The sequence below is a fragment of the Oryza sativa genome, chromosome 8 (assembly GCF_034140825.1).
Source record: "Oryza sativa Japonica Group chromosome 8, ASM3414082v1".
NCBI lineage: Eukaryota > Viridiplantae > Streptophyta > Magnoliopsida > Poales > Poaceae > Oryza > Oryza sativa.
In genome coordinates, this window is record NC_089042.1 from 21,571,768 (window position 1) to 21,598,534 (window position 26,767).

At 42.0% G+C, this 26,767-nt stretch overlaps 3 protein-coding genes across 3 annotated transcripts; 1 reads left to right on the forward strand and 2 right to left on the reverse strand.

The window, feature by feature from the left end:
* Window positions 1–212: 212 nt before the first annotated feature.
* Window positions 213–3,425, reverse strand: LOC4345684 (stromal cell-derived factor 2-like protein). The gene is made up of 6 exons (XM_015793010.3): window positions 3,002–3,425; window positions 2,765–2,905; window positions 2,067–2,207; window positions 1,261–1,310; window positions 1,046–1,175; window positions 213–611 (listed from the first exon to the last, which is right to left on the reverse strand). The coding sequence occupies exons 1-6, from the start codon at window positions 3,107–3,109 to the stop codon at window positions 528–530; spliced, it is 654 nt and encodes a 217-aa protein (XP_015648496.1). The 5' UTR covers window positions 3,110–3,425; the 3' UTR covers window positions 213–527.
* A 9,160-nt stretch (window positions 3,426–12,585) lies between these two features.
* Window positions 12,586–17,388, forward strand: LOC4345685 (NADP-dependent glyceraldehyde-3-phosphate dehydrogenase). Its single transcript, XM_015794766.2, has 9 exons — window positions 12,586–12,859; window positions 13,327–13,520; window positions 13,627–13,755; window positions 15,410–15,529; window positions 15,609–15,745; window positions 15,827–15,982; window positions 16,423–16,801; window positions 16,899–17,015; window positions 17,116–17,388. Exons 1-9 carry the CDS (start codon window positions 12,706–12,708, stop codon window positions 17,227–17,229), a joined length of 1,500 nt encoding a protein of 499 aa, XP_015650252.1. The 5' UTR covers window positions 12,586–12,705; the 3' UTR covers window positions 17,230–17,388.
* Window positions 17,389–17,591: 203 nt separating this feature from the next.
* Window positions 17,592–22,591, reverse strand: LOC4345686 (omega-6 fatty acid desaturase, chloroplastic). The gene is made up of 10 exons (XM_015794767.3): window positions 22,266–22,591; window positions 22,123–22,174; window positions 21,433–21,665; window positions 21,207–21,350; window positions 20,940–21,091; window positions 20,447–20,569; window positions 20,158–20,335; window positions 19,227–19,345; window positions 18,232–18,346; window positions 17,592–18,131 (listed from the first exon to the last, which is right to left on the reverse strand). The coding sequence occupies exons 1-10, from the start codon at window positions 22,350–22,352 to the stop codon at window positions 17,970–17,972; spliced, it is 1,365 nt and encodes a 454-aa protein (XP_015650253.1). The 5' UTR covers window positions 22,353–22,591; the 3' UTR covers window positions 17,592–17,969.
* Window positions 22,592–26,767: the final 4,176 nt, after the last annotated feature.

The window sequence follows — 26,767 nt, forward strand, 5'->3', positions numbered from 1 at the left end:
ATTGGAATTTTTTAACTTTCATATAGAAAATTTTTGCAAAGAAACACATCGTTTAGCAGTTTAAAAAACGTGCGCGCGGAAAACGAGGGAGATAGGTTGGGAACTTAAAGGTAAGAACACAGCCTAAGAAAAGCTCCAGATTACCCACTGCAGGTGGTATTATATTTGTGGGTCACAAACCCTGGGTCAGCATCCTGCGTATAATTCCAGACTTATACCAAGCTTAACATAATTGCACTTAGCTTAATAGTAAACAAACATAGTTGATAGGTGTGCTTGCTAGCGTCAGCATGAAGAGCAAATACAAATTATACAACAGCTTGTCGTTCTGAATATTAGAAAGTAAATTGGCTACATGAAACGTTTGTATATTTCTCATTTTCTGCACATCGTCATCTATAACCAACAAAATACTCGGGACTCAGGGTTTAGGTCCCTTCTTTAAATTTAAAAGCATTAGCAGAACAAAATGTCAGTAAAATTCTGGTGCTATGTTAACCTTGGACGCACCCATGGGAATGTTGAGTTTACTTGCTTTTGTTAACGGGAAGGTAGACGCCCTCTGTTGCCAACCAAATATTTTCAGCTCGCTTCTCTCTAACGCCACATACCTGCAAGATAAATGCTACAACTTAGCAAACAAATTTCCAACCAAATCACACTTGGTACCTAGAGAATTTTGTTTTCACATATGGTAGCAAACCTACATGATATGCTTTTTTTTTTTACTTTGTTCCAACTAATACATACTCCCTCTAGATTTGAGTTTTTTTTTTTTTGGACAGAGCGAGTACAATACACGGTAACTAATAAAAAGATGTGATAGATACAATATGCATTGAATTAACTAAAAGTTCATACCAACTATTAAGTAAAAATGTCACATCCACAAACCCAGTCACTCAAATATCCCTATAAAGTTTTTGCAATACCATACTTGTACTATAACCGTGTAATGATCTAGGATTAGTTTGTTTCTGCTAATCTACCATCTAACACTTACTCATAATCTGGAGGCAGGAAATAAACCATTTACTAAACTCACCTCTTGCTGCCCACCACCAAGCCTGTTGTACTTCTTGTTGTGACTGTGCAGATAACCTCCAGTATCAACATGTCGGAGTCTTACTTTCTGATCCTGTTTCCATAGCTTTCCACCTCCCTCAATCTCCAGCCTGCAGGACACCCCAAAAAAAAAATCCACTAAGCCATACTAACCAACCAAATGGCATTTATATTGTGAGCCTTAAGTAATTGCACCTCCAATAATCTCCAGTATCTGATTGTCCATCCCCACCAAAACAGCTAACCTGTAAAATCACACATACAAACCTCAGGGATTATATTTGAGAAGATAATGCAAAAGAAACGCAAGACATAGAACTTGCAATATTATCCTAATTTAGCAGTGAACTAATAAGTACGGTAATTTCTTCACAGTAAGATAAATCGATATATATTCGTAACATACTTAATCCTGACATACTCATACTTAACATGCACTGTAATGTGGTGTGACCATTGTAAACCACTTTGCTTCAGATCAGCAATGTTCAAACTTCAGGACAAAATTAGCTCTAAAACAAGGACAGCAACAACTACTGGTTATTCAAGTTAACAAAGCACCGTACTATGGAAGATATACTAATGGTAGTTTTAGTCTCATTAGTTGCAAGCAATTCTAGGCACTGTTGGCCATGTAATTCATGAACATTAGCAAATCCAGACAGTGGATGGCCGAATGATGTACTATTGCTTCTTGTTTTGTGTTCTTGTTTTCGGATAAAATACATATCAAATTGGCAGATACGCTGTCATCTTTCAGCTGGTGTGTACAACAATATGAGATCAGCTAGACACAATATGTCCACAGATAGGGAAGGATAAAGTAGGTCTTCTAATCCCATGTACTATTACTGATAATCATTTGAAGAGAGCTCAATCAGTTTGAAGAGCACTCAAGCTTTTGGGAAAAAATAAACTCAGAATATAACAACTGAGGTCCTATGAAATTTTAGGAACTAAATGTTGCCAGATATCACATGGGATATTCATGTTGAACCAACCTCTAGGTTACCGGATAATGGTGAAGCATGCAAGTGGCTATGTAACCATTTCCGTGTCCTCATGTGTTGCAACCTGATGATGCTACCGGTTTCAATGGCATCACCCTGTTTAGCTGATGAATCTGGAGAGGGCCGCACGATCTGCAGATATACAAGTAATCAAATAGCATCAGAACCCTGATTATGTCTGATTGGACTACTCACTACTTGAATGGCAATCATATTCACTTCAGAATGTAACTGCTAATTCTTCAGACGATAAATAATAAAGTTTTGTTATTTGGGGTTGAGATGTGATCCATCATCCTACACATATAATAGCAGTAACTACATAAATACACAAAAATTCTTTTGGGCAGTTTCCATAATTTGAACAATATAGGTGCCATTGCTTACATATCTCAGTTTGATAATTAGTGTTTAGATATTCTATTGCCAGCAGGATTCTACACCCTCAAATCAACACTGTTGAGCACATTTTTAAACCGTCACAACTCCCAAGCATATTTGCACACTGAACTCAAATCAATGTGTACCATAGAAAAAAATCTATTAATGTGAGTAGATACTTGCATTCAGATCAATATTGAATGGTTGGTTCAATCACATGTTGGCTTGTACAAATAGGTAGGGATCAAATCAAGAGCCCTATTATAACATGAACGAGAGGAATTACGGATCTACAGAATGAGACGCACCCAGTAGCTATTGGAATCATCGACTTCGGGGAAGCCAGTGACGGACTGCTGGCCGCTGCCTGAGCCATACGGCACATCGTGCGAGTGCAGCCGGTGCTTCGTCTTCTCGTGCATCAGCTTGATGGTGCTCCCATAAGCCACCTGCAACGCCACCACACAGATCCAGATCACACCCGAACCCCTAAATAAATAAAAAAATTCGCAGATCTCGAGATCGGGGGGAGGCAGGAGGCAAACCTCGACGCCCTCCGCCGCCGGGGAGGCGGCCGCGGCGCCCCTGTCGACCCCGTAGCCGCTGGCGCCGAGGAGGAACGCGACGGCGAGCGCGAGAACGGACGCGGCCATCGCGACGGCGGCCGCGCTACGGGACCCCTGTCGCGGATGCGGCGGCGGCGGCGGCGAGGAGGATGAAGGCGTCGAAGAGGCGGAGGAGGCGGAGCTGGCTGTGCCTCTCCTCTTGGCTGCTGCGGAGGCGGCGCCGGCTGAGGCCGGCGGTGCCGTGGCCGCGGGCGGGGAAGCGCGAGGCGCTCACGGTGGCGGTCGATCTCGATCTCTCTCGCGCGCGCGGCGGGCGTGGGGTGGGCGTGTGCGTGTCGCGGCCGTTGGGAATCGGGATTTTGCCGAGTCGGGGACGGGGGGAGGAGGAGGAGTCTCCGTGGGCGTGGAGAATGGGGGAAGTGGGGAAGCTATACGCGTTTGGGTCGCTGGGGACTGGGGCCCAGAGCCCCTCCACGTGTAGTGGGCGAATGGAGGGACGGCACGTGGCACGGACACGTCGAAGCTTGGTGTGCAGACCGTAGGATGCATGATGGGCGACTTGGATGCAGCGCGGTTAAGGTCGCATGCGTTAATGGGCCGTGGCTTTTTGGTCTGTACTAGGATCCATTCTTGAAAGGGATAAGTCTATTTTACCTTGCTCAACTTATGCGGGAGAGCTAATTCACGCGCGTGCGCCGGCGGCGCGCGTTTAGGCCCAGAAAGCCCAGCGCCAGCGCGCGCGGGGACAGCGTTTCTTTTTTTTTTTCGCTTTTCTTTTTTTTCCGTGATTTTTTCCTTTCCTTTCCTTTTTTCGATTACTTTTAGAAAAAAATTTCGCCTTCTTTTTTCCGTGATTTTTTCCGCTTTTTATTACTTTTTTTTAATCTTCCAACAACACGTGTTTTTTAAATGTTTTGTGTTGAAAGTTTTTAAAAATTAACTTAAAAATTTTTAAATCTCGAGCTGAAAGTTTTCAAATCTCAAGTTGAAAGTTTCCAATCCTGAGTTGAAAGTTTTTAAATCCGAGTTAAAAGTTTTCAAACCCGAGTTGTCAGGGTTATGGATACCACATACCTAATAGTAGTTGACTAAATCTCGGTAGGACCCACCACATACCATATCTTATACGGAAACAACTTTCGGATATAGGAAGAGTTCCGCATAAGGAAGGATGAATAGACTTCTACATGGAAACGACAAGGACTACTCCAATTGTATCCATATTGGTTTCCCTAGTTCTACTTGGACAAGGGGACACCTATGGGTATAAATACAAGGCCCCCTAGGAGTAGAGAGGACACAATCAACATACACGGAACAACATAAGCCAACATACGCCAAGACAAGACGCCGGATATTGACTTCAGAGATAAACATGGCTAGTCCCCTACGGTGCCTACGGATACCGTCAGGAGAGACATAGCACTGTCTTTGATCTCGCCGGACACGAATTTGAGGAGGAAGACCACTTTGTTGTCGACTACGTGATGATACTTCAAGCCGCTATATCGACAACAGATAGATAGGCTACCTCAAATATTGTACTAGTGTGATTATGGTGAATAAGAGCAACGACCGGCTTCGGCCAACAGGATGTAGGGCTATTACCTGATAATTCAGGGGCCCGAACCTGTATAAAAATTCTCGTCTCTGTCTCTTTTACCTAAGTCTCGCATATATCCTGGTACCAACGATCCCCATACTGTGCAAATACCAGAATCGCGACATCAAACGTCGACACGAGTTGAAAGTTTTCAAAATCCTGAGTTGAAAGTTTTCAAAACCGAGTTGAAAGTTTTCAGAATCCTGAGTTGAAAGTCTTTAAATCCGAGTTGAAAGTTTTCAAAATCTCGAGTTGAAAGTTTTCAAAATCTCGACATGAAAGTTTTCAAACCCGAGTTGAAAGTTTTCAAAATCTCGAGTTGAAAGTTTTTAAACCCTAGTGGAAAGTTTTTTCAAATTTGAGATGAAAAGTTGAAAGTTTTCAAATTTTGGCTTCAAAAATTCAATTTCCGAGTTGAAAAGTTTTTAAATATAGACTGAAAGTTTTCAAAATTTGACTTCACACATAGATTTTTTTTCAATCTGTTACTTAAAAATATCTTCTAGAAAAAAAGTATTATCTTAATTACCGTCGTTATCTAAAACTAACATGTTAGTTACGTTAGATATACTCATCGAAAAAAAATCCACCGGCATACGCGATAAAAAAAACCACAAAAAAAAATAAAAATCCGAAAGTGAAAAAAAGAGTAATAGAAAGAAAAAAAAAAGAAAACCTACCCTAGGGGCTGCGTGCGCGTTGCCGGCGCGCACGCGCCAACTAGGAAGCCCCCAACTTATGCCCTGATTGAATCACATCCCTTAACCGCAAAACCGGATATAACTCATCCCTAAGTCCCAAAATTGTTACAAATCGACTCCCCGGCGGTTTCGTCCGACATGGTATCTTTGACCCTGTTGACTGGCTGAATCAGCTTGTGGGACCCACATGTAAGTGACAAGGATAAAAATGAAAATGGTGGGGCCCACTGATCAGCTCCACCACAGAGGGATGGGATACGGCTTGGCGCGGCTCCTCCTCGTGGCGCTCGCCGCGCTCTCGCTGCTCGCCATGGGGGGCTTGGACGACCACCATGCCGGCCTTAGCCTCGCCGCGCTTCCGCGTGATGGGATGAGCGAGCCGGCTGGTCCAGCTGGAGAAGGTTTGTCGGCATCCATGCAAGTAAACAGCGAGGGTGTGCGCTTGCCTTGCCAACCTCGGTGGCAACGCCGTTCTTACCGTCTCCGGTTTCCGGTGCCGCCACCGAGATAGAGGCTGAGGCGATAAGGGACGATGGAAGGGGGCGCAGAGGACAGCGATGGTCATCGAGGTGCTTCACCATCTGACGACGAAGGAGATTGACGAGGGTTCCGGCCGCCACCATGTCGGACCCCTTCTTTTTTGCCATTGTCAAGGCCCCACCCATGCTTGAACGGCCAGATTTGGTGCCCTGCTCGAGCTAGGACGAGGGGATGAGAGGAAAGGGGAGGCGACGACACTGAGTCGAGCTGGGAAGAGGGTAGGAGAGGGCAGGGATGGCGTCACCACAGCACCACCACCTCGACGTCCATTGTCGCCACAGGCCCGCAAAACTCCACCGACGGCTGATGATCTCCTCCCCACACGCGTTGCGGTTGGCTGACGAGCTCCTCCTTCCATGCGCGGCCAGCTGGCTGCCAAGCTCTTCCCCCGTGTGCCGTCGCCACCATCCTGCCTCTATACTAATGAAAGGTGAGAAAAGATGAAGAGATGAAAGAGAGAGAGGGCGGGAGGAGAGGGAGAAGATGGGATGAGGTGCAGGGCACTGACAAGTGGGTCCACATCGGACGAAACCACCTTCGAAACTGCTTGGGGTGTCGATTTGCAACGGTTTTAGGAGTTGGGGGACGAGTTATATCTGGTTTTATGGTTAAAGGATGTGATTCAACCAGTGGCATGAGTTGAGGGAGGCAAAATAAACTAATTCCTTCTTGAAATGTAATGTTCTCTATAATAGGATGGCCCAATGAATAGGTAGTTTCTCTATAGGGATAAGTCCATTTTACCCACTCAACTTATTGCGTTTGCATGAACAAAAAAACGTCCTTTTAACTCCAAAATCGGATATAACAAAACCCTTAACTTTTAAAACAATTATATTTAAACCACCCCCCTTCTTGCAGCGCACACACACCCTCGGTCTCAACCAAAGTAATTTTTGCCTACGTGGCATTGACATGGTGGCCCAATCAACCTTTAAGTTTAAAATATAGCAGAACCCACCTTGTAGTGACCATCTTTCTCCACCTCCTCCATTTTCTCTCGATCTCTCCTCACAGTCCCGTAGTCCCGTTGCACCCACCACCTACTGTTGGTGGGCTTTTCGCCTCTTCCCGAATAGCCACCACTGTCAACGGGGCTCCTCTTTGAGGACCAGCCATCTCATCATAGAAAGAGGGAGGGGTAATGATCTAGCGGCAGGGATTGTGCGGCGGCGTTGATCTGGCGAGCAGATGGTGGCGTTGATCCGTGATGGAGGGCTTGCATCAGCCTGATACGGTAAAGGGCAACACTACTCTAAGGGATATCATGATGAAGGAAGGAGTTAATCTGGTGGAGAGCACGTCCACAACCATGTAGCCTGCTGGTAGAGTCGGCATCCCTCCTAGTTGTAGGGTGCTATCTTTGGTGGTGGACTAGGCCATAATGTCGAGGCCTCAGTAGTAGAGAAGGATGTACGGTTGCCGCTGACGTGTGGCTCCCATCTTTGTTTATTTGTTTTGATGTTGAATGGATTGTCATGTCAACACCACAGTTAAAAACCACGTTGGTTTAGACCATTAGGGTTAAATCGAAAGGTTCTAAGAATTGAGGGTGTGTTATACCTGGTATTAGAGTTTTTTTTTTAGAGTTTTGGGCTGTTTTTCAATATATTAACGTAATACTAGGTAAGGGATGTTAAATGAACTCCCAGAGTCAACGTTATGGAAACATCAGGCTCCCACAGAGTTAAATCTGGTAAGTCCCACAGTGCACAGGGGAGTATTATTAATGCAGCAACCGGGAAAACATTGGGCTAGGTACGTGCCGATCCACAGAGAGGAACATTTAAAAGAATCGAGATCAATGGTCATGTACTGCTCAGCGATCCACAGACAGACCACCTGCAGACCTGCCTTGGCTTGGCTGCTTCCCTTTCCAGCGTGCTGAAGCTGAGCAGAGCTACCGACGAGTCCAAGATTCAGCACACAGATCACACGACCGTGCCTACACTTCAACACTTGTACCTACACTTCAACACCTGTACTAGCAGCAGCCAGCAAAGTGCCCGAGCGATCAACCTGCCACTTCTTTCTGGTGCTACTAGTAACAAGGAGTAATAAAGTGGAGTACACTTCTTCCATCCAAAAAAAAATTAATCTAAAATTGAATTTAACATAATCCATTATAATAAATCTGGACGAAACTTCTAGATTGAATCTTTTAGGGCAATTACAAATTTACCACTATTTTAAATCGTTATTGTAAAATTATCACCAGAAAATTACAAAAATGCCACTAGAATTATCATTCGAGTTGCATCCTTGCAATATTAGAAAAACCGATGACAAATTTGTAAATACCCCTTGATCTTTTGTGGGACGGATAAAGTAATTCAGACAGTGGGTAGGTGCCCCTTGGTTTGCTGGTGTTAGCCTTTTTCATGTGAAGAATCATCAAACGTTTGGATCATTCATTTCAACAGCCGGCTGCCCGACCGGCTGCCGATGCGACTACGCAACTGAAAAATCTGTACTCCTACCTGGCTGCAGGGCACAGCAGGTGGCAATCTCATTCTTCGGGTTGGTCACGAGACCTGCAGCTATCTACGGCTTGGACCAAAAGAGTTATTGGCATTCGGGTGCACGGCGCGATCGCGGGTGGTTCGCTGCCGCTCACGGCGCCCGGCCGGCCGCGTCCCAATCGGGACGACGTGGACGCCGCCGGCGCCATGAACGGCAGCGAGCAAAGGCAGTAGTGGGCTGTGGCCACCGCCCACCGGTGGTCCGAGTCGGTTGGGCTGCTGCACCTGTATTCTTAGGGCCCTTTGAATCATAGGAATGAGAAAACGTAGGAATAGGAAAAACGTAAGATTTTGGTAGGAATGCAAGTGTAAAACAGAGGATTACAAAACAAAGGAAAAAATACAGGAATGACCATTAGATTGGACCGAAGAAAAAACACAGGAATTAGAGGAGAGATAAAGACTCAAAGGAAAGTTTCCATGAGGTTCTACCTTATATTAGAATTTCTCCAAAACTTGCATAGCATTAGACATTCCATAGGAATTTTATGGGATTCCATAAGATCCATTCCTTTGATTCAAAGGACTATATAGGAAAATTTCCTTTAGAAATAAAATTCTCTAAAATTCATATGAATTTCCTTTGAATCAAAGGAGGCCTTACTTCCCGGACTTGTGTGGCTGCCACAGATCGAACTGTTGTTTTGCTTTGTGTAATTGTGTTGGTCCCGTACGACGGTACGTACAAGAGATGAAAGTGATCAGAACCCGTCTTTATAAGCTCCATTGTTGTTGGATTCTAGGCGTGGTGTGTGTGCTTGTTTGGGGGAGAAAAAAGGGGGTGTGATTTATATTTTCGGATTTGAGAACAAAAAGGGATGTGATCAATGTCGTATTCTTTGAGGTTGTAGTGTTGTTCTCACACTATGGTCCCTAATTAAGCACTGAGAATATGCGGTTTGTGGTCGACATGTCATGTATACGTCGATTTGGATTAGCCGGCCGGTTTCAGAGAAACAATAGAGCAGGCAGCAGTTGCAATGGCCAAGACAAGTATACTGGGGCAGCTCATGTAACCGCCTGATCGAGGCACGCACGGCCCGGTTATGCCCCTCGTGAGGATGTGTGAGCCTCGTTGAAACCAGAACTACTCGGACCGAGTAAAAAAACGTGAACTACTCGCATTTTTTGGGTCAATATCGAACCGAATTTTATTATGACAATATTTGTTGGGATTTTATTGGTTTTTATCGGTTTCTCAATGGTTTATGTGAAATCAGAAGATATCGCTCGTGAGAGTATAGAGAGCATATAATAGACTTATACATATCAATTATTGATATTATTTTGAAGCTTTGTCCATTATTTAAAGGACTGAATATATGAGTAAATTGCCAACCATATGAACAACCAATGTTATCAATTATTCACATAGATCCAACTAAAAGTCGAGCACTTCTACTTTTGTTATTTTTTTACTCCCCCAAACGTTGTCTCATGAACTATTTTATGCTTCCCTAGTACCTCACAATTCATGTTCGTGCCTTATTTTTACAGATACTTGCGAGTTGCGACATATTTAGTAGAGATTCAGCTCCAGCTCTCATGCAGTTTGAGCACAACTAAACAATTTTACCTCCATCCAAGATAAGAGTAGAGCTGGAGAAAGTGCTATCACAAAATAAACTAGAGAGACAGAGCTGAATTTAAATTACTCCACAATTCTACTCTAGACCTAGTCCTTAGAGCTAAATTTACGAGTCCAAATTTAGCCCTTAGATATCTCAGACTGCTCCAAATTTACCCAGTCCAAGAAATCATTAGATATCTCGGACTGCTCCTGCCACGTCCAAATTATTCAAGAGAGGTTTCACGTTGTTTGTGTGGTACATAGAGGTACTAGAGATACTACAACATGGACCATTGATCAAGAAGAGGAGAGCAAGATACAAAATTAAAATTATTTGATTCCAATGAAATTGTTACCTTAGCATATAATGTCTTTTTTTCTTTAGTGTGCTATACCTCTATGTATCTAACCTGTGGTCAATTATCTCCAGTAAGGTCTTAAAACTTCTTTATCTCCTTCCCCTCGTCTGTATGTTGCCTTGATCTAAAGTTTAAGGGTGTGTTTAGTTTTTAGCCATACTTTACCATCACTTGACAATAAATATTGCCAGCGTAGAGGATGAGATCTCTTATGCTTATTTTACATAGTGAGTTATTTATTATCTACGGGATTCACGAATCCTGTAGACACAAGGGCCTGCATTGGTCATGCTTGATTTTTCCCCCTTATCTACACAGTTTAGTAGTACTACTTGTTTATGGAACTAGATAAATATCCAGCCGCGTTGTTGTAGAAAATTAAGTTGCATAATATGTATAAATAAGATGTAATTTGATTATTAAAACTAAAATAATTTGATACAATTTTGAGACTAAAAATAATTGAGATTAGATGTTTTTAAGAGAGAACAAAGAAGAGACAATTTGGACCATACATCTATCATCCAAAAGTTAGAAATAATTAGGGTGATGTGCCTTAATGAGAGAAGAGAGAAATAACATTATAAATATTTGGTAAGGATGAACTGTATAAGTATATAGAATTCAAGATTCACTCAATCAATTCTTGTTAATGGAATCTGCGAAGCAGATCCATAATATCCATAAGAATCTCCTAGATCTGATCATTGTTCCCTTGGTGAATCCCTTATCATTCTGGAGTCTATGCTCTTCCGGCAACATGGATTGCAGAGGTGCTCGTGTTCTTGAAGACCTGAGGAGACCAACATAACAGATGAATGCTGGTGCTAACGAAAAAAAAAGATTGAGAAATGGGACTTCAGGTTCCCTGGGGACAAAATGTAAATTTGAAAAGTAACGCATAAAGAAAACATACCGGAGCCTCCTTACAGATATACTGTGTAAAACGCAGACACTCACCCCTATGAACACACTTACAGATATAATGTGTAAAACGCACACTCACCCCTATGAACACACTTACAGATATACTGTGTAAAACGCAGACACTCACAACGCATGCGCACTCACCCCTATGAACACACGCACGCAAACCCTATCTCTATGAGCATCTTCGAAGAATGGGACAGCAAATCGTGAAGAGATTGACGAAGAACCCTACCTCTAGAGCATTTTCGAAGACTGGGCCGGCAAATCCAACACCATTAAATCCTAGAAAATTCGCTCACATAGAGAGTTGAACCCAGGACCTAAGGTGCTACTGAGACTCTTATAACCACTAGATTACAGGCCCTTTCACTACATATATCAATACTTAATTGCATTTTTCTTTATATATTTAAATTATGAAGCTTTCGATTTTTACCTTTTATGATCTACGAGCTGACTATTCAATCTTGCTATCTCCACTATTGATGCCACTTGTCACTTTGCCACCTACCACCACAAATGATCTTCCTCTTAAAATAACTCCAAGAGGATCATAGTGAGCCTCAATATTGTTTTAAGAAAAATCGGATAAAAACATATACTACTCGATTCTCCAATCAAGTTTTTTTTAAGAAAAAATCAAACTGAATTTTATTTTTTTATAGAATTTATTCGGCTTTTATAGGGTTTTATCGGTTTATTAACTGATTCCGCATGATCTGATGATACCGCTCGAAAATGTGAAGCCCCGCACACCAGTACCACACACGGCCGTGGTCCGCCGCAGGGGGCAGCTCTCATCTCAGCCTCTCACCAGTACCACCACCAGTCAGTCCACCACCGTCCCAAACCACACGCGCACACGCCCACGCCAAGAGAGCGATACAGCCATAGCAGCTTACTCCCTCCGTTCCAAAATAAGTGCAGCTATAATTTTTCGTGCCCAATTTTGACCATTCGTCTTATTTAAAAATTTGTTAAAAAAATTAAAAACATAAGTCACGAGTAAAGTACTAGTCATATTTTATCATCTTATAACAACAAAAATGTTAATTTAAAAAAATTTCAAATAAGACGGATGATCAAAGTTAGACGCGAAAACTTATGGCTACAATTATTTTGGGATAAATATTACTGCTCCGTGCCAAGAGAGAGCGAGAAAAAAAAAGTAAATAAAACGAACAGGACGCGAAGACGAAAACCCCCCTCGCCTCTCGTCTCTTTTCGTGCTCCTCCGAATCCGGTGGGTCCCACCTCCCTCACCACGCGTCCCCGGCCGATCACTTCGCCTCCTCCTCCTCCGCTCTATTAAACCCTCCTTCGGCCACCGCGCCTCCTCCCCTCTCCACCACTCGCGCCCCCATCACCACCCACTCCACTCCCTCCTCCCCCGAGCCCGAGTGCCTCACCGCCACTAGCTAGCAGCAGCGGCGGCGGCGGCGGAGAAGAGGAGGAGATATGGCGGCGGTGGCGGGGACGGGGGTGTTCGCGGAGATCCTGGAGGGGGAGGTGTACAGGTACTACGCCGACGGGGAGTGGCGCGTCTCGGCCTCCGGCAAGTCCGTCGCCATCGTCAACCCCACCACCCGCCTCACCCAGTACAGGGTGCAAGGTGGGTTTCGCTTGCATGCTTGCTGCTCTGAGCTGCTACTACTCTGCTGCTACTGCTGGTGGGATGATTGCCTTCCCGGCTTATAGTTGATCGGCTGGGTGGATATTGGATATGATTGATTGATCGACGATTTGACGGCGACCATCCCTTTCGATATTTACGAAGTTAATTACGGCTAAGTTGATCGGCGCCACTAATTAACTGGAGTAACTGCGTGCGAGCTCGCCTTCTTTAATTCTGATAGCTCCCCTTACCTAATTGGTTTTCCCTTTGGATTCTCAATTGCTCCCTGATTTGGTGACCGGTGAATTTCCCATCTTGTCGGCGCAAGAACATGCCTCGGATTCATCGCCGGCTTCATTCTTGCGGCTGTAATTCGAGTGTTGCTACGAATTGCGAAACGAGTTGACTTTGAACCTGATATCACAATTAGCTGAGAAAATTTGGGGGTCCTTTTGTGTGTCCAGCATGCACCCAGGAGGAGGTGAACAAGGTGATGGAGACGGCGAAGGTGGCGCAGAAGGCGTGGGCGCGCACGCCGCTGTGGAAGCGCGCGGAGCTCCTGCACAAGGCGGCCGCCATCCTCAAGGAGCACAAGACCCCGATTGCAGAGTGCCTCGTCAAGGAGATCGCCAAGCCTGCCAAGGACGCGATCTCTGAAGTCAGTGGCAATTTCAGTTTGTACTTGGTGAATTTTAGTGCCATTCTTCATCTGAAGCGAAGCTAACTGACAAAGATGGCTTGTTGTGTTTTTTGAGTTTTGACAGGTGGTGAGGTCAGGGGATTTGGTGTCGTACACAGCTGAGGAGGGTGTTCGGATACTGGGGGAAGGCAAGCTGCTGGTGTCTGATAGCTTCCCGGGCAATGAACGGAACAAGTACTGTTTGAGCTCCAAGGTATGTGTTGCATTGCTAGATTCAGTCGACTTTCGGTTAAGTTTGTTTGCCATGTTGTTTCTGTCTCTCATTTTGACTAGAAATAGCGATGAAAAAAAAGAAGCTTGTAGTATTTCAGTGTTTGTGTCTGGTGGCTGTTGTTAATTGATCAACGGGCCTTTGTTGACTGGCAGATTGACAAAAAGTTGATGCCTTGGAGGCACCTGTCTAAATCAAGTTTTAATATGTGTTACCTGTATGATAAAATGAGGTTGATATAAATTATGCAGCTAATTGACACGTATAATGGAATATGGTATTATGGAATATTCCTTGGATGCTAGTGGTACTAGTAGCCCATGTCATTCTGGTTTCTTTATCGTCATGAGGTGACCTCTGAAATTAGCACTTCTCCCTGAGTCTAGGATCACTGATCGGGATGGGCATGCAGTGGGACTGCATCTTAAGGGTCAAGATTATCAGTTACAGTAACATTACTACAGTAAACTATGGTACAGTAGAGTCTGCAGTACCTGGATAAATCCACTCGAAGCTGACACATACTCACACTACCGACTGCAGCAAAACCAAATCCCTGAGTCTGTGTCTTTCCCTTGCTGATCTTTCTCCTCTATCTGTCTAGTTTTTGGATATTGAACATAAAAGAAGTGCTTCTGATACTTGTGCTCATTTGGCCAAAGTTAAACAAAATTGGGCAGGTGTCGACGTGACTAGCCATAACTTTGGCAAAATTCGCTGTAATCCAGACCGACCACAGCTCAAACAAGCTTGGAATGAAACCATTCCGTATTTGATACTGTCTTCAACTGGAAATCTAGGATTGCCGGTTACTTGTGAGGCCTGTTTCCACTGGTTTTCAAAATCTGAACTCTCAACTGAATATATTCTTGTATTTTCCAATGATTTGCAGAAGCATAAAAATTAAAATATAGGTTGTGATTCTGTGAACCTTTGATTCTTTGTGATTGGTATACAGTAGTTATCCCCACTTTAGTTTGTTCATTGCTATTTTAGTTGAGTTATAGTAATAGCCCTGTGGTGAACTTGAACTAATCATTGAGTTTGGTGTGTAAGTGTAACTGGTACTTTCTAAATGAACTTCCGTGGCCCATTTTATCGTTGATGTCGTGAAATTAGATACTTCTCATAGAAACAAAGTATTAGATGACAGGAAAACATTCAGCTATGGTTGTTGCTCCTGGGTCCTTTTCAGAGATTGTTAGCATTGTAGTGTGATTAGATCTTTGGCCATCTGACTCTGTGCATTAAATTAAACATAGTTTCAAAGTCATTATTCCTTAGTACTAATTATCAATACCTGGATGGTTTTGAGATGTGAATATGCTGCTATATTTCTTCAATAGGATTTTCAGTGATATGGTTTGTTCAAGAAACTAATTTCCAACGATTGTGATTTTCTGATCATCTTTTTTTTTAATCTTTAGAAGATAACGGATTGTTGAAACTGAGTATCATGTACTCTATTGCATGCTCTAGAATGTATGTTCAAGAAAAATTTTCATGAGTCCTAAGATGAATATTATGGTTGATACATTTGACTATCAATGCTCCAGTGAATTTACTTAATATCCTGAAATTGATGATCCATCATTTTGTTTCCTTCGGTATCTAATTCAGTGTCCTATTCATGCAGGTACCTCTTGGAGTAGTTTTGGCAATCCCACCATTTAACTATCCTGTCAACCTAGCAGTCTCCAAGATTGGCCCAGCACTAATTGCTGGCAATGCTCTTGTTCTGAAGCCTCCAACTCAGGTATATATTCTTTTATGTAAAAAGACTTGCCTATGTTTGAAGTAAAACATACTTAAATGGTGTACTACTGTTCAACCAGGGAGCGGTGGCTGCACTACATATGGTGCACTGCTTCCACCTTGCTGGTTTCCCCAAAGGCTTGATCAATTGTGTCACCGGGAAAGGTTCTGAAATTGGTGATTTTCTTACGATGCATCCTGGAGTCAACTGCATAAGGTAATAATCATCCGCTCCTATTTCTGGCATATGCAGATTCAATAAGACACAGACTAAACAGTAAACACTTATGCCATGTAGTTTTACGGGAGGTGATACTGGTATAGCCATTTCAAAGAAGGCTGGAATGGTCCCGCTTCAGATGGAACTTGGAGGAAAAGATGCTTGTGTTGTGTTAGAGGATGCAGATCTGGATTTAGTGGCAGCAAATATAGTAAAAGGAGGCTTCTCTTACAGGTACTAAACAATGAATTTGATTGATCGATCTATGGGTTAGAACAACGTTTATCGTGTTGTTTCATTTGATCTATTAGATATTTGGACATGTCAAAATATGGATACCACAATTCCTTAAAAAAGTGAAATCAGCCACGGGAAATCATAAAAACTTTCAGATAAGTTTTAGCTAACAGAACATGACGTGTGGCATCCAAGTAGTGTCATCATGCATATCAGATAATGTTGCCATATGCTTTTCCTTGCTTCCATCCTTGTACCATACTATATTATTTAAATAGTTCTATACACCCATATTTCATCTTTATGTGCCATTTTCTTTTGCTTTTCTATTATTTTCCATGCTTGGCCCTAGTAACTATGCGAGGACAGAAGTCTTAACTGAATTTGCATCAAATCATACTCTGGATTTCTACTGACATTTCTTATGATCAACGTAGTGGCCAGAGGTGCACTGCTGTGAAAGTGGTGCTGATCATGGAATCCGTTGCTGATATCGTGGTAGAGAAGGTGAAGGCCAAGTTGGCAAAACTGACAGTTGGGCCACCTGAGGCTGACTCTGATATCACCCCAGTTGTAACAGAATCCTCAGCAAATTTTATTGAGGGTTTGGTCATGGATGCCAAGGAGAAAGGAGCAACCTTTTGTCAGGAGTACAGGAGAGAAGGCAACCTTATCTGGCCGTTGCTACTGGATCACGTCCGGCCTGACATGAGGATTGCTTGGGAGGAGCCATTTGGCCCTGTCTTGCCTGTGATTAGGATCAACTCGGTCGAGGAAGGCATCCACCATTGCAATGCCAGCAATTTTGGGCTGCAGGTGCACACTCACATACATGATAGAAATGGACATTGATGTTTGTTACAACATGAATATCATTGTGCATCTGATTCATCTATGCATTCTTCCATTTCAGGGATGTGTATTCACTAAAGATATCAACAAAGCGATCATGATCAGCGATGCGATGGAGACCGGAACCGTTCAGATCAACTCTGCACCGGCTCGAGGACCTGACCATTTCCCCTTCCAGGTATTGTTACCATGCCATTGACTCGGCTTGCCATCATTTTGTTCAATTTACCTTTTGCTTTCTTCAGTTGTTTGTAATTTCTATGGGGTTTGGACTACAGGGCTTGAAGGACAGTGGGATTGGATCCCAGGGGATAACTAACAGCATAAACATGATGACCAAGGTGAAGAGCACTGTCATAAACCTACCATCTCCATCCTACACCATGGGCTGAGGTGTTCCATATAGATGATCAGATTTCTATAACCACATGAGTACAATGTAGAGAATTCAAATGTTTTGTAACCACGTGAGCTTTGTACGCTATTTGCACCACAGTTCTCCCTGTATGTTGTTGGCTCTTTTACAATTAAGAATAATGCATGTTGAAGTATGAGTCTTCCTGTTTGCTTCTCCTTGATGATGAAACGCTGCTGCATCAACTGATTATTTTTCAGAGAATAAACGATAAACAAAGCACGGTGAAGTATCGTGTAACCCACCATAAGTGGTAGAGCCGTAGAGGTAGGACTGTGCATGCTGAATTGTAATTACCATGGTTAGTTCAGCAGAATTTGCAAAAAGAGGACAACAGAATTAGACCATCGTCATGAATTAATCAAGGTACAAACCAATGGTTGCTGGTACATCAGTAGCAAATGGCTGTAGCACTAGCGTGCCCATATTTATATTCCAAGCCTCCAAGGTATACAATACATATTTGATGTACCGAACAACTGAAAAAGGCGCTTGGTTTGGAAGCGCACTATTTTTAAATTTATAGGATAACTTCTGACAGCCTTTCTTCTAAATGAACTTTTGGCAACCGCTCTGAAGCCGTGTAACACAATCCAACAAAGCAATTTGCAGTCAAAATTTCGGGCATGTGCCGTTCTAGTTAGAATTTAGGATGTGACTCACTAAGTAATTGTGATTGTTTCTCTATGCAAACACCAGCCAACAGTATTGATTTCATCATGCATAATCTGGCATGACCTTCTTGAGGAATTTAATTGGTTGGGATTCCTCAGGCGCAACCTCATCAAAGGGAACATAGTATCTATCCTTGTCGTAAACATGGCATTTAGTCAGTATTGTCTTCATCAAGCGCCAGTTCCAGCTGGCTTCATTGATGTACTGCAAGTAGAAGGTATCAAGGGAAGAGAAATGAAATAACTATACAAAAAAAAAAACCAGTGAAATGCACCCCAAAAAAATGGGAGAAATATTGAAGTACCTTGCCCCAGTTCTGTTTTATGGAATCATAGGCAGCACGAAGGTTATAACTTGGAATTCTTGGAGAAATATGGTGTGGAACATGTACATTTATGTCATGACAAAGTATCTCTATCCTGTAAAAATCCATTAGTCAGATACAATCCAACTCTACAGAAGCATGTTTCCAAGATAATTTTGACAAAACCAAGACAGTGATTCAGCTTGCTCCAGTTGTACAAATGTTGACACTTATACCCGTATGAACACTTCATGACAAAATATTCACATCATATCCCATATTTACCACATGCACTTTACTGAAATATATTTATCCTATGCTAGTGCTAAATGGGAGTAGAACTAGACTCAATTGAGCTATTAAATTAAAAAAAACATGGTTTATATGCACCTGTGGCACATTCTACAAGATATGAAACTTATGTGCAATCCAGGAAAACAGTACAACCACATGATGGAAAAGTTTCTTAATCCTCAAAGATACAAATAAACAATAAATGAATTGTCGCTGTCATTTTATTGGCAAAATCAATGATTTGTCATGTGATATTAACTAGCCCAATTTTTTACTGGGATTATAGTCCAGTGAAAGTTTTATTTGCTATAATTCTACATAGTATATAATTTTGTTTTTCATGCAGTTTCAATACAAAAGTGTTCTAATATCCAATCAATCTATACCATTATAATTAGGACCCCACCCAAATCAGGGTGTAGATCTCTCTTTTCTGAGATTTTATGTAGTACTTTTTAGTCCATGAGAGCTTTCCTGTGCTAATATCCAATCAATCTGCACTATTAAAACAACTGAAAAGTAATAGCATCTATCTTTTGATTAATAACCTATTTTATTGATATAACCGATAGGTCCCATGTGTGACAAAAATTAATATGGAAACTAGCTTGTTTAAAGATGGTTAACATTACTTAGCAACTTGATAGAAAATATTATAATATGTAAGAAAAGAAAGATGTAAAAGAAAACAAAATGCGTACCACCGAGGATAGTCACAGTGAACTGTGCCGTTTAATTGTGCCTGTGCAGCATTCCACTCTTCTGATGTCTTGAATGGTATATGAGGAGCAGTGTGATGTACCATCGTAAAGGTGCTCATCTGAAGAGAACAGCTTACAGGATAAATAAAAATATTTGCATTATACAAGTTAATCAACAATGCAAAGCGAACAACTTTGAACAAAATTATTATATGTTTAGGTAAGTGCTCCCTTGCTCTGTCAAATTGGCAGAACAAGTATATCAAATTGTGGCTAGTTTAAACAGTGATTTAAAGCGAGTTTATTCCATGTTAGTACTGACGAATGGATGCTTCTGACCCAAAATCATGGGTTCATGAGAAAAAATGGTAAACCAGCATGTACTAGTAAATTGGTGGAGAATGAAATCATATCTGTTGCTAGTTTGTGAACAGTGGAAAGGAACATAATAAGATCTGAAAATATGTAGCTCGACTGCTTACGTACTGCTACAAAAAAAAAATACAATGATACACTATTCTCCGAAATGTTACCTTGTAATGTAACCAAATACTGTAATAAAAACTAAAACTGAGTCAGATCCATTGCCAGGAGTTGATAATGCACACAGAGTAGTGATCTGAAGCAATCCAAATATCTTCGGGAATACAAAAGCTTAAAATATATAAACTCTTGAACTAAGAAAAAAAATGGTAACAGGGCAACACAGAAGTGGCATATAAGTGTCACAAAAGGTCAGTAGCCTGTCATCTGGTTGGCTCCATGGGTCAGAGCTATATTATATTCAAGGACTAATTATCCAATTAACATGAGTTTCTACTTTCTACTTGCAATATATAGCACCAATATGCTCTAATAGCTAAACATTTCCATGAATTTGGACCATATAAAGCTTAGCAGTAAATGATGTTGACAGAATAAGAAATATTACCCAAAAGTGATAAACCATCCATGGCATGAACCAGAACTTGAACCATCCAGCTATTCCTGATTTGAGAATAATCAGTGGCCATCCAATTGCCATGAACGCTAGCACAGATGCTAAGCTTATTTTCACCCTTGGGAGCTCATTTGGTCTGAATTTTTTTAGATCAAAGTGCCAAATTAACCTGACAAGCAATCGTAGTGAACAGCAATGATATTGCTTGGAGAAGTTGAAGGAAAATAATTCCTAAAGAAGATGTCCATGTTATATGAAAAGGTGTTCGAAAAAGAAATACCAGTGAGCAATAGACATCCATGGCCTGATAGGACCATAAGCAAATATCATTGCTTTCCTCAGTAAGGAATTTGTTCTGAACTCCTTTGAAAAAACGGGTTGCCATGCAGTATCTTCTATCAACCTGGAGGTTATGCAGGAGGTAAAGATTTGAATGACCAAAGTTCAACCTGGTTGGAACTGTTTTTAAGTCTTTTCATATTATCAAATGGCTTTTAATACATATGAACACAGACTTACAGATAACTCAAAAAAATGTTGATCATGTTGTTATGTTTGTTTTATTTGTACAATTGTTTCAACACTTGACATGTGAACTATAATTAAAAAAGCGGCAAGTAAAAAACTGTTTTGGTATGCCATATCCCATATGTATTTAAGCATGATGAAGTGCATGAGTGTTCTTACAATGTAATGCATGACCGCACTGGAAAGAGCGTTGTCTGAGATTTGGAGAATATTGGAGATGATAATATAGGGTGGTATGTACATACATGTTTGTCTTGGCATGATGTCTGTCATGCTTAAATCTCCAAGGTTCATAGGGGTATATCAATGGCAAGAAAGCTAGAGTTCCAACAATATCTTCCACCAGCTTATTCCTCGAAAATGATTTGTGGGCACAATCATGACCTATGACAAAGAACTTTACAAAGGCATCAATTAAATAGTGGACAATAGACAAAACAGCAAGCAAGCATGTAGCACATGAAAGGAACACAAACTTATATAAGCTTACAAAGGGAGGGGAGGGTTCTTACCCCCGTAACTGCTGTACCAGTCCATGCCCAGGCTAAGGGAAGAAGATACCAGGGAGCTTTTGATATCAAGAAAATACCAAGAGCATAAGAAGTAACTGATATTAAAACAGAAGTCCAAGATTTTAGATCATCGATTTCAAATACCTAGCAGACAAGAAATTTTACATTAGAGGAATTTGTGTATAGGAAGCCACAGCAGCATAGCTGGTGTTGGTAGCTCATATACCTCTTTAGGCAGACTATCCATTACATCTTTAAGAGTAACATTATCTGGCAACTGTTCTCCAATTTGTTTGAATCCATAATCTTCACACATTTGCTTCCGTTTTTCTTCATCATCTAACAAAGGTGGAGTAACAGGCAGAACTGCTGCTTGCAACCTTCCGCTTTGTTTCAATGGTAAAAATTGATGACAACTCTGTCCTTTATATACAGAATCTCTCTTCAAAAAAAATGTACCTGGTGAAACATGATAATGTAACATCTAAAGTGCTGAACGGTATTGCCAAATAAGCACGACAGTAATTTAATCAATAGTTTTCATTGCGATATACACCAATGAACACACTAATAAGTAATCGTTTCCATTATTCTTCTAAAATACAACTTAATATAACATCTTTAACATTCCATGCTTCCATGATATATATCATCCAGTCCCGGCAGAGAACACCTAACTGGACCGCACATTGTGGCATGCCGTTTCAGGAGCTACCAGGTCATGGAATTTCTAGCTGTCACCCCAAGATTACCATTTACAACCAAGAGCCCATATGTAAGACTGAATTAACTAGTCGGCTACTCTGCTCCAGTCCGCACCTCTCGAAATATTTATGCTTAGAACGAACAACACATCCCAAATCCCAAAAGCACCAGGGAACACCAGCACAAAACTGCTACCGAAACAGGGCCATACCTGCCGGGGCACCACCGGCTGCTCTCCGCGGGAACGCGTTCTTGCCCGGGGCCTGCGCATCAACAGCCACAGATAAAACGACCTCTCCTCACACAGGCATTCGAACGAACAGGTGGTGGGCATTGCAAGTAGGAGGAGCGTACCGGGCTGCCGGGGCGGGAGCAGCAGCCGCCCACCCGCCGCGTGGAGGGGAGCTGCAGGGGAGTGGAGACGCCGCTCGCCGTCGCCATCGCCCTCTCTGGTAGCAGCGGGGCCCGGCGGGCTAGGCCGGGAGGGCGCGCGGTGGCGAGGGAGCGTGGAGACGACGACGACGCCGGGCGGCGGCGGGCGGCGGTTTGGATGGATGCGTTGGTGCCTTGGTGGTGTGGGTGGCTGTAAATCCCGCTTGCGCGCGCCGCAGCTCGCAGCGGTGGGGTCGGCCGGGACAGGTCGGGTGTGACCCAGGACGGCTGCTTGTGGTGGCTGGTGCGGCCGCGACGGCGCGACCGCGGCCCTGTATAAAGCCAGCCTATACCGACCGAGGCGGCGAATGAATCTCTCTGAACCTATATAAAGTAGAGGCTTCTGTTTTCGTTTATAAGTTTACTGAAGATAAAAAAAGATTAAGTACAAGCATACAGAACAAAAAAATCTTTAGCGTGTGATTAATTATGTTTTAATTATTTTATTAAACTTAAAAATCGATTTATTTGATATTTTAAAATAACTTTTGCCTAAAAGGTTTTCGTACGAAATGTATTGTTTAACCGTTTAAATAGCGTGATAATGCAAACTAAGATAAAACCTACATCTTATTTAGAAGTGAACAGTGCCTAACTATACATGTTCTCTTGATTGTTGGGTTAGCTTTGTTATCTTAAGTTGCGTTCAATATGCACTTTTGAAGATAGATTTTTAGCGTGTGGCCCGCCATGTGGAGGAGGACAGCGGCGTGGCCCACGACGGGGAACGAGTGATGACGCTCTCTCTCGTGGCCCGATCTTCTAGTGAGGGGATAATTCTCGCTTTAATCGAGTGTGACGTTTGTGACGTGGCTACCAACCAGAACTAGTCCAGGACGCCATGCAATCGCTACACCACAAACGATATCGTACCAACCGTGACGCGCGGTAGATGATCCCTGCAATGCAAACGAGAGAACACTGCAAGAATAAGATAAGATTCAATTTAATATTGCGAATAGGTGATGAAGCACAAAGAAATAGTTACGATTGAAGTGGTAGATCTAATCGACACGGCAAATCAATACACCAACTATTGGGGGCTCTAAATCTATAGTCGTCGACTAATCGAGCGAGGACTAGAGACAAGGTGAATGGCACTTGGCAAAATTCAACTAAACAAAACCCAATTATTTTTGAGGATGTACAAAGCTATTTGTAGAGGAAAATAAAGCTAGGGTTAAGTGCTAATTCGTGGAGGTGGAGGGAGACACTTCCGAGATGGGGCTAGTCTATTACAAGGCCCAAGGCCCAAGTTCGGTTTCAGCAATAGCATTGTCTTATTTTGGCGATTCCCGTTGACTCGAGATGAATTTGGACATGAGACTGGATGTGTTTGAAAGGTAGCGAGATAAGCTTTCCACGAAGTCCAAGATCACCCAAATCGGAGTTGGCATGAAGACTCTAGGTCCATTTGAAGTCAGTACTGTCTCCGGAGGCCGAGCTGGACTTGGACTTGGAATTATCATTGGAACGTGTGAAGTTATGAGCGTATCCGACGAAGTGATGTCCTCATCATCCTCCCCTTCTTGAATTGGAGTCGTCCTCGACTCAATCCCATCTTTTTGATTGTGTGCACTCTCTCGTCTAGTGGCCATCCTTGGAGGTATCTCATCTTGAAAAACATTCTCATATTCCTGAGTAACAGTGGGTGGCAAAGAATATAAAGTACTAGGAGCAGTAGCGAATGTGAGTATAGGATCTTTGCAAAATAGAGCATAGCAACAAGAATCTGGCTCATCTAGTGCACAAATATTATATTTAGAAGCCAACGAAGCACCCTTCAACTTAATTTCATTCTTTGTGGTACTTGGTTCTATTTTACTAGTTGAAGCAAGATGTTTAGCAATAATCTGATTATCACTTTTCACTTTCTTTTCACATTCAAGTCTTGCAAGATCATCTTTCAAAGCAGCGGCTGGAGTCATAGAATGCAAAACAACTCTTTTACCATCGAACATAAATTTATATGTATTAGTCCTACCATCAAAAACAACTTCTCTATCATATTGCCATAGTCGCCCCAAAATAACAGAACAAGCTTGCATATGCACAACATCACATTCAATTTGATCATGGTAGGAGCCTATAGAAAAAGGTATTTTAACCAAGCGGGTTACCTTCATCTTACCACATGTATTAAACCACTGAATATAATACGGATGTGGATGTGGATAGGTAGTCAAGCCAAGATTCTTGACCATCTCTTTACTTGCTAAATTGTTGCAACTCCCGCTATCAATAATCATTTTGATGGTATGGCCTTTCACAAGAACTTTGCTTTGGAACAAATTGTGGCGTTGGTTTTGCTCTTCACACTTCTCTTTAGCACTAAGTGCTAGCTTGACAATTAGGCTAGGATACTGATCTAGCGACTCTGGATGCAAATGGACTTCCTCGATGTCATCGTTATCTTGTCCTCCTGCATGGTCAGTGGCAGCTAAAGCATATTCATCATCACAATCACTAGCAGAAGTATACTCACCATCATCATTCACAAATAGAGCTCGCTGATTTGGACAGTTGCGGGCAATGTGTCCAATGCCATGGCACCTATGACATGTAATATCACGGGTACGTCCAGTGGAAGCTACCGAAGTTGCACTCTTGGTTGGAGTCTGAACTGAAGCGTTTTTGCTTGGTTCTTGAGCATGGGATGGCGTGGAGGTAGGTGGCGTGGAGGTAGGTGGACGAACGGCAGTAGTAGATTGACGTGGTGTTGACTGTCGTGTGAAAGTAGCACCTGCAAAAGAACTCCTATGCTTGTTGCGTCTCTGCACTTCTCTTTCAGCTTTGCAAGCAAAATGGAATAATCTATTCATGGTATTGTATTCTTTATATTCAAGAATATCCCGAATCTCTCTATTAAGACCTCCATAGAACCTAGAAATTCTAGCATCCTCAGTTTCTTGCAAATCACATCGTGACAAAGCAATCATCATCTCTTGATAGTATGTTTCTACAGAATTGGAACCTTGTCTTAAAAGATGCAGTTTATTTAACATGTCACGAGCATAGTAAGAAGGAACAAATCTAGACCTCATTGTACGTTTTATATCATCCCATGTTCTAGGTCTAAGTCCTCTACCACATATATCATTCCACCATAGAGATGTAAAGGAGGTAAATTCACTACTGGCAGCTTTAACTTTCTTATTATCAGGAAAATCATAGCAAGAGAATTTTTGCTCAACAGCTAGCTCCCAGTCTAGATAAACAGAAGGCTCAAACTTACCATCAAAAGAAGGCTTAGTAAATTTTACCTTAGATAAAGGATCATCTTTATCCCTAACTCGACGTCGTCTTCTATTTCCAACACTCTCGTCTTCCTCCTCATCGTCAGCAACAGATTGCTCTTCGTCTTCATCGTCATATCTTTGGTGTCGATGAGCAGTGGCACCTGCACCTTCTTCACCTGCAGCCTCAAGTAAACCAATGTGTCGCACAATATTTTCATGTCCAATATTCATATTCTGAATATTTTCAGTTAATTGTTTATGTGATTGATTCATTTGCTCAATTTGATCCACTACTTTCACCAGGCTTTCACTTAAGGTTTTTAAATGTTTATCTGTGCTTTCATTGTATGATTTACTATTACGCATCAACTCTTCATACCAATTTTCCATGCCCTTCAGTTTATGCGCTAGATTCTCCAGTGTTGGTTCGTCGGAACTTGTACCTGACATCGTTAGCAAGCAAAAGAAACTCACAAGAAAGTGTCAGTTCCTAACAATATATAGATATGTGGAGCTTTTGAAGGCACTCAACACTAAAGCATATACCAAATTCTTATAATATTCTCAAAGAATGCAAAACAGGTCAATCACCATGGCTGTTTCGTGGCACAATGACACGCTTGATGAGTGGAGCGATTGCAAAACCGGACCTGTAAAGGTTAGTAGTATGTGGATCTTGGTAGGCTTTACTATATCACAAGGAATAGCAAAAATCAAACAGAAATACGAAAATTGAATAATAGTCCAAAGTACTAGTCAAAATTACTGGTCTAGCCTAGACTCAATCCTAGCTTAACCAAGCAAATGATCATACTCGGACAAAACACAACTAGCTATAACAAGCAACTCTCTCTCCAAGATTCCAACAAAAAAAATATCACACTTTCTTTTTCTGATTTTTTTTCTTCTCTTTTATTTTTTTAATTTTTTCCCTTTTCTGATTTTTTTGGTGCGGCTCTTTTTTTTCTTCTTTTTTTTTGCACCTCTGATACCTTTTTCTTTTTTTCCTTTTTTTTTTCTTTAACAAGTGGCAAGTGCGTGCGCGCATGCACAAATACAAGCAGCTGCTAGCTATTACTGTAAGAGGAGTTCACGTGCATGTATGGAACTTGCATGCATGGCTAAACAAAAGGAAACACACCAAGGTAATTAGGGAGATTAACTACCGAAACAAAGAAACTGAAA

Coding starts and splice junctions, on each gene's coding strand:
- LOC4345684 (XM_015793010.3), bottom strand. CDS start 3,109: ATGGCCGCGTCCGTTCTCGCGCTCGCCGTCGCGTTCCTCCTCGGCGCC. Junction 1,311..2,066: donor CATTATCCGGTAACCTAGAG/GTTGGTTCAACA, acceptor GTGATTTTACAG/GTTAGCTGTTTTGGTGGGGA. Junction 612..1,045: donor TTGGTGGTGGGCAGCAAGAG/GTGAGTTTAGTA, acceptor TTTATCTTGCAG/GTATGTGGCGTTAGAGAGAA.
- LOC4345686 (XM_015794767.3), bottom strand. CDS start 22,352: ATGGCGACGGCGAGCGGCGTCTCCACTCCCCTGCAGCTCCCCTCCACG. Junction 22,175..22,265: donor GCTCCCGCCCCGGCAGCCCG/GTACGCTCCTCC, acceptor GTTGATGCGCAG/GCCCCGGGCAAGAACGCGTT. Junction 18,347..19,226: donor CACTGTGACTATCCTCGGTG/GTACGCATTTTG, acceptor GGATTTTTACAG/GATAGAGATACTTTGTCATG.
- LOC4345685 (XM_015794766.2), top strand. CDS start 12,706: ATGGCGGCGGTGGCGGGGACGGGGGTGTTCGCGGAGATCCTGGAGGGG. Junction 13,521..13,626: donor CCAAGGACGCGATCTCTGAA/GTCAGTGGCAAT, acceptor GAGTTTTGACAG/GTGGTGAGGTCAGGGGATTT. Junction 15,530..15,608: donor TTCTGAAGCCTCCAACTCAG/GTATATATTCTT, acceptor CTGTTCAACCAG/GGAGCGGTGGCTGCACTACA.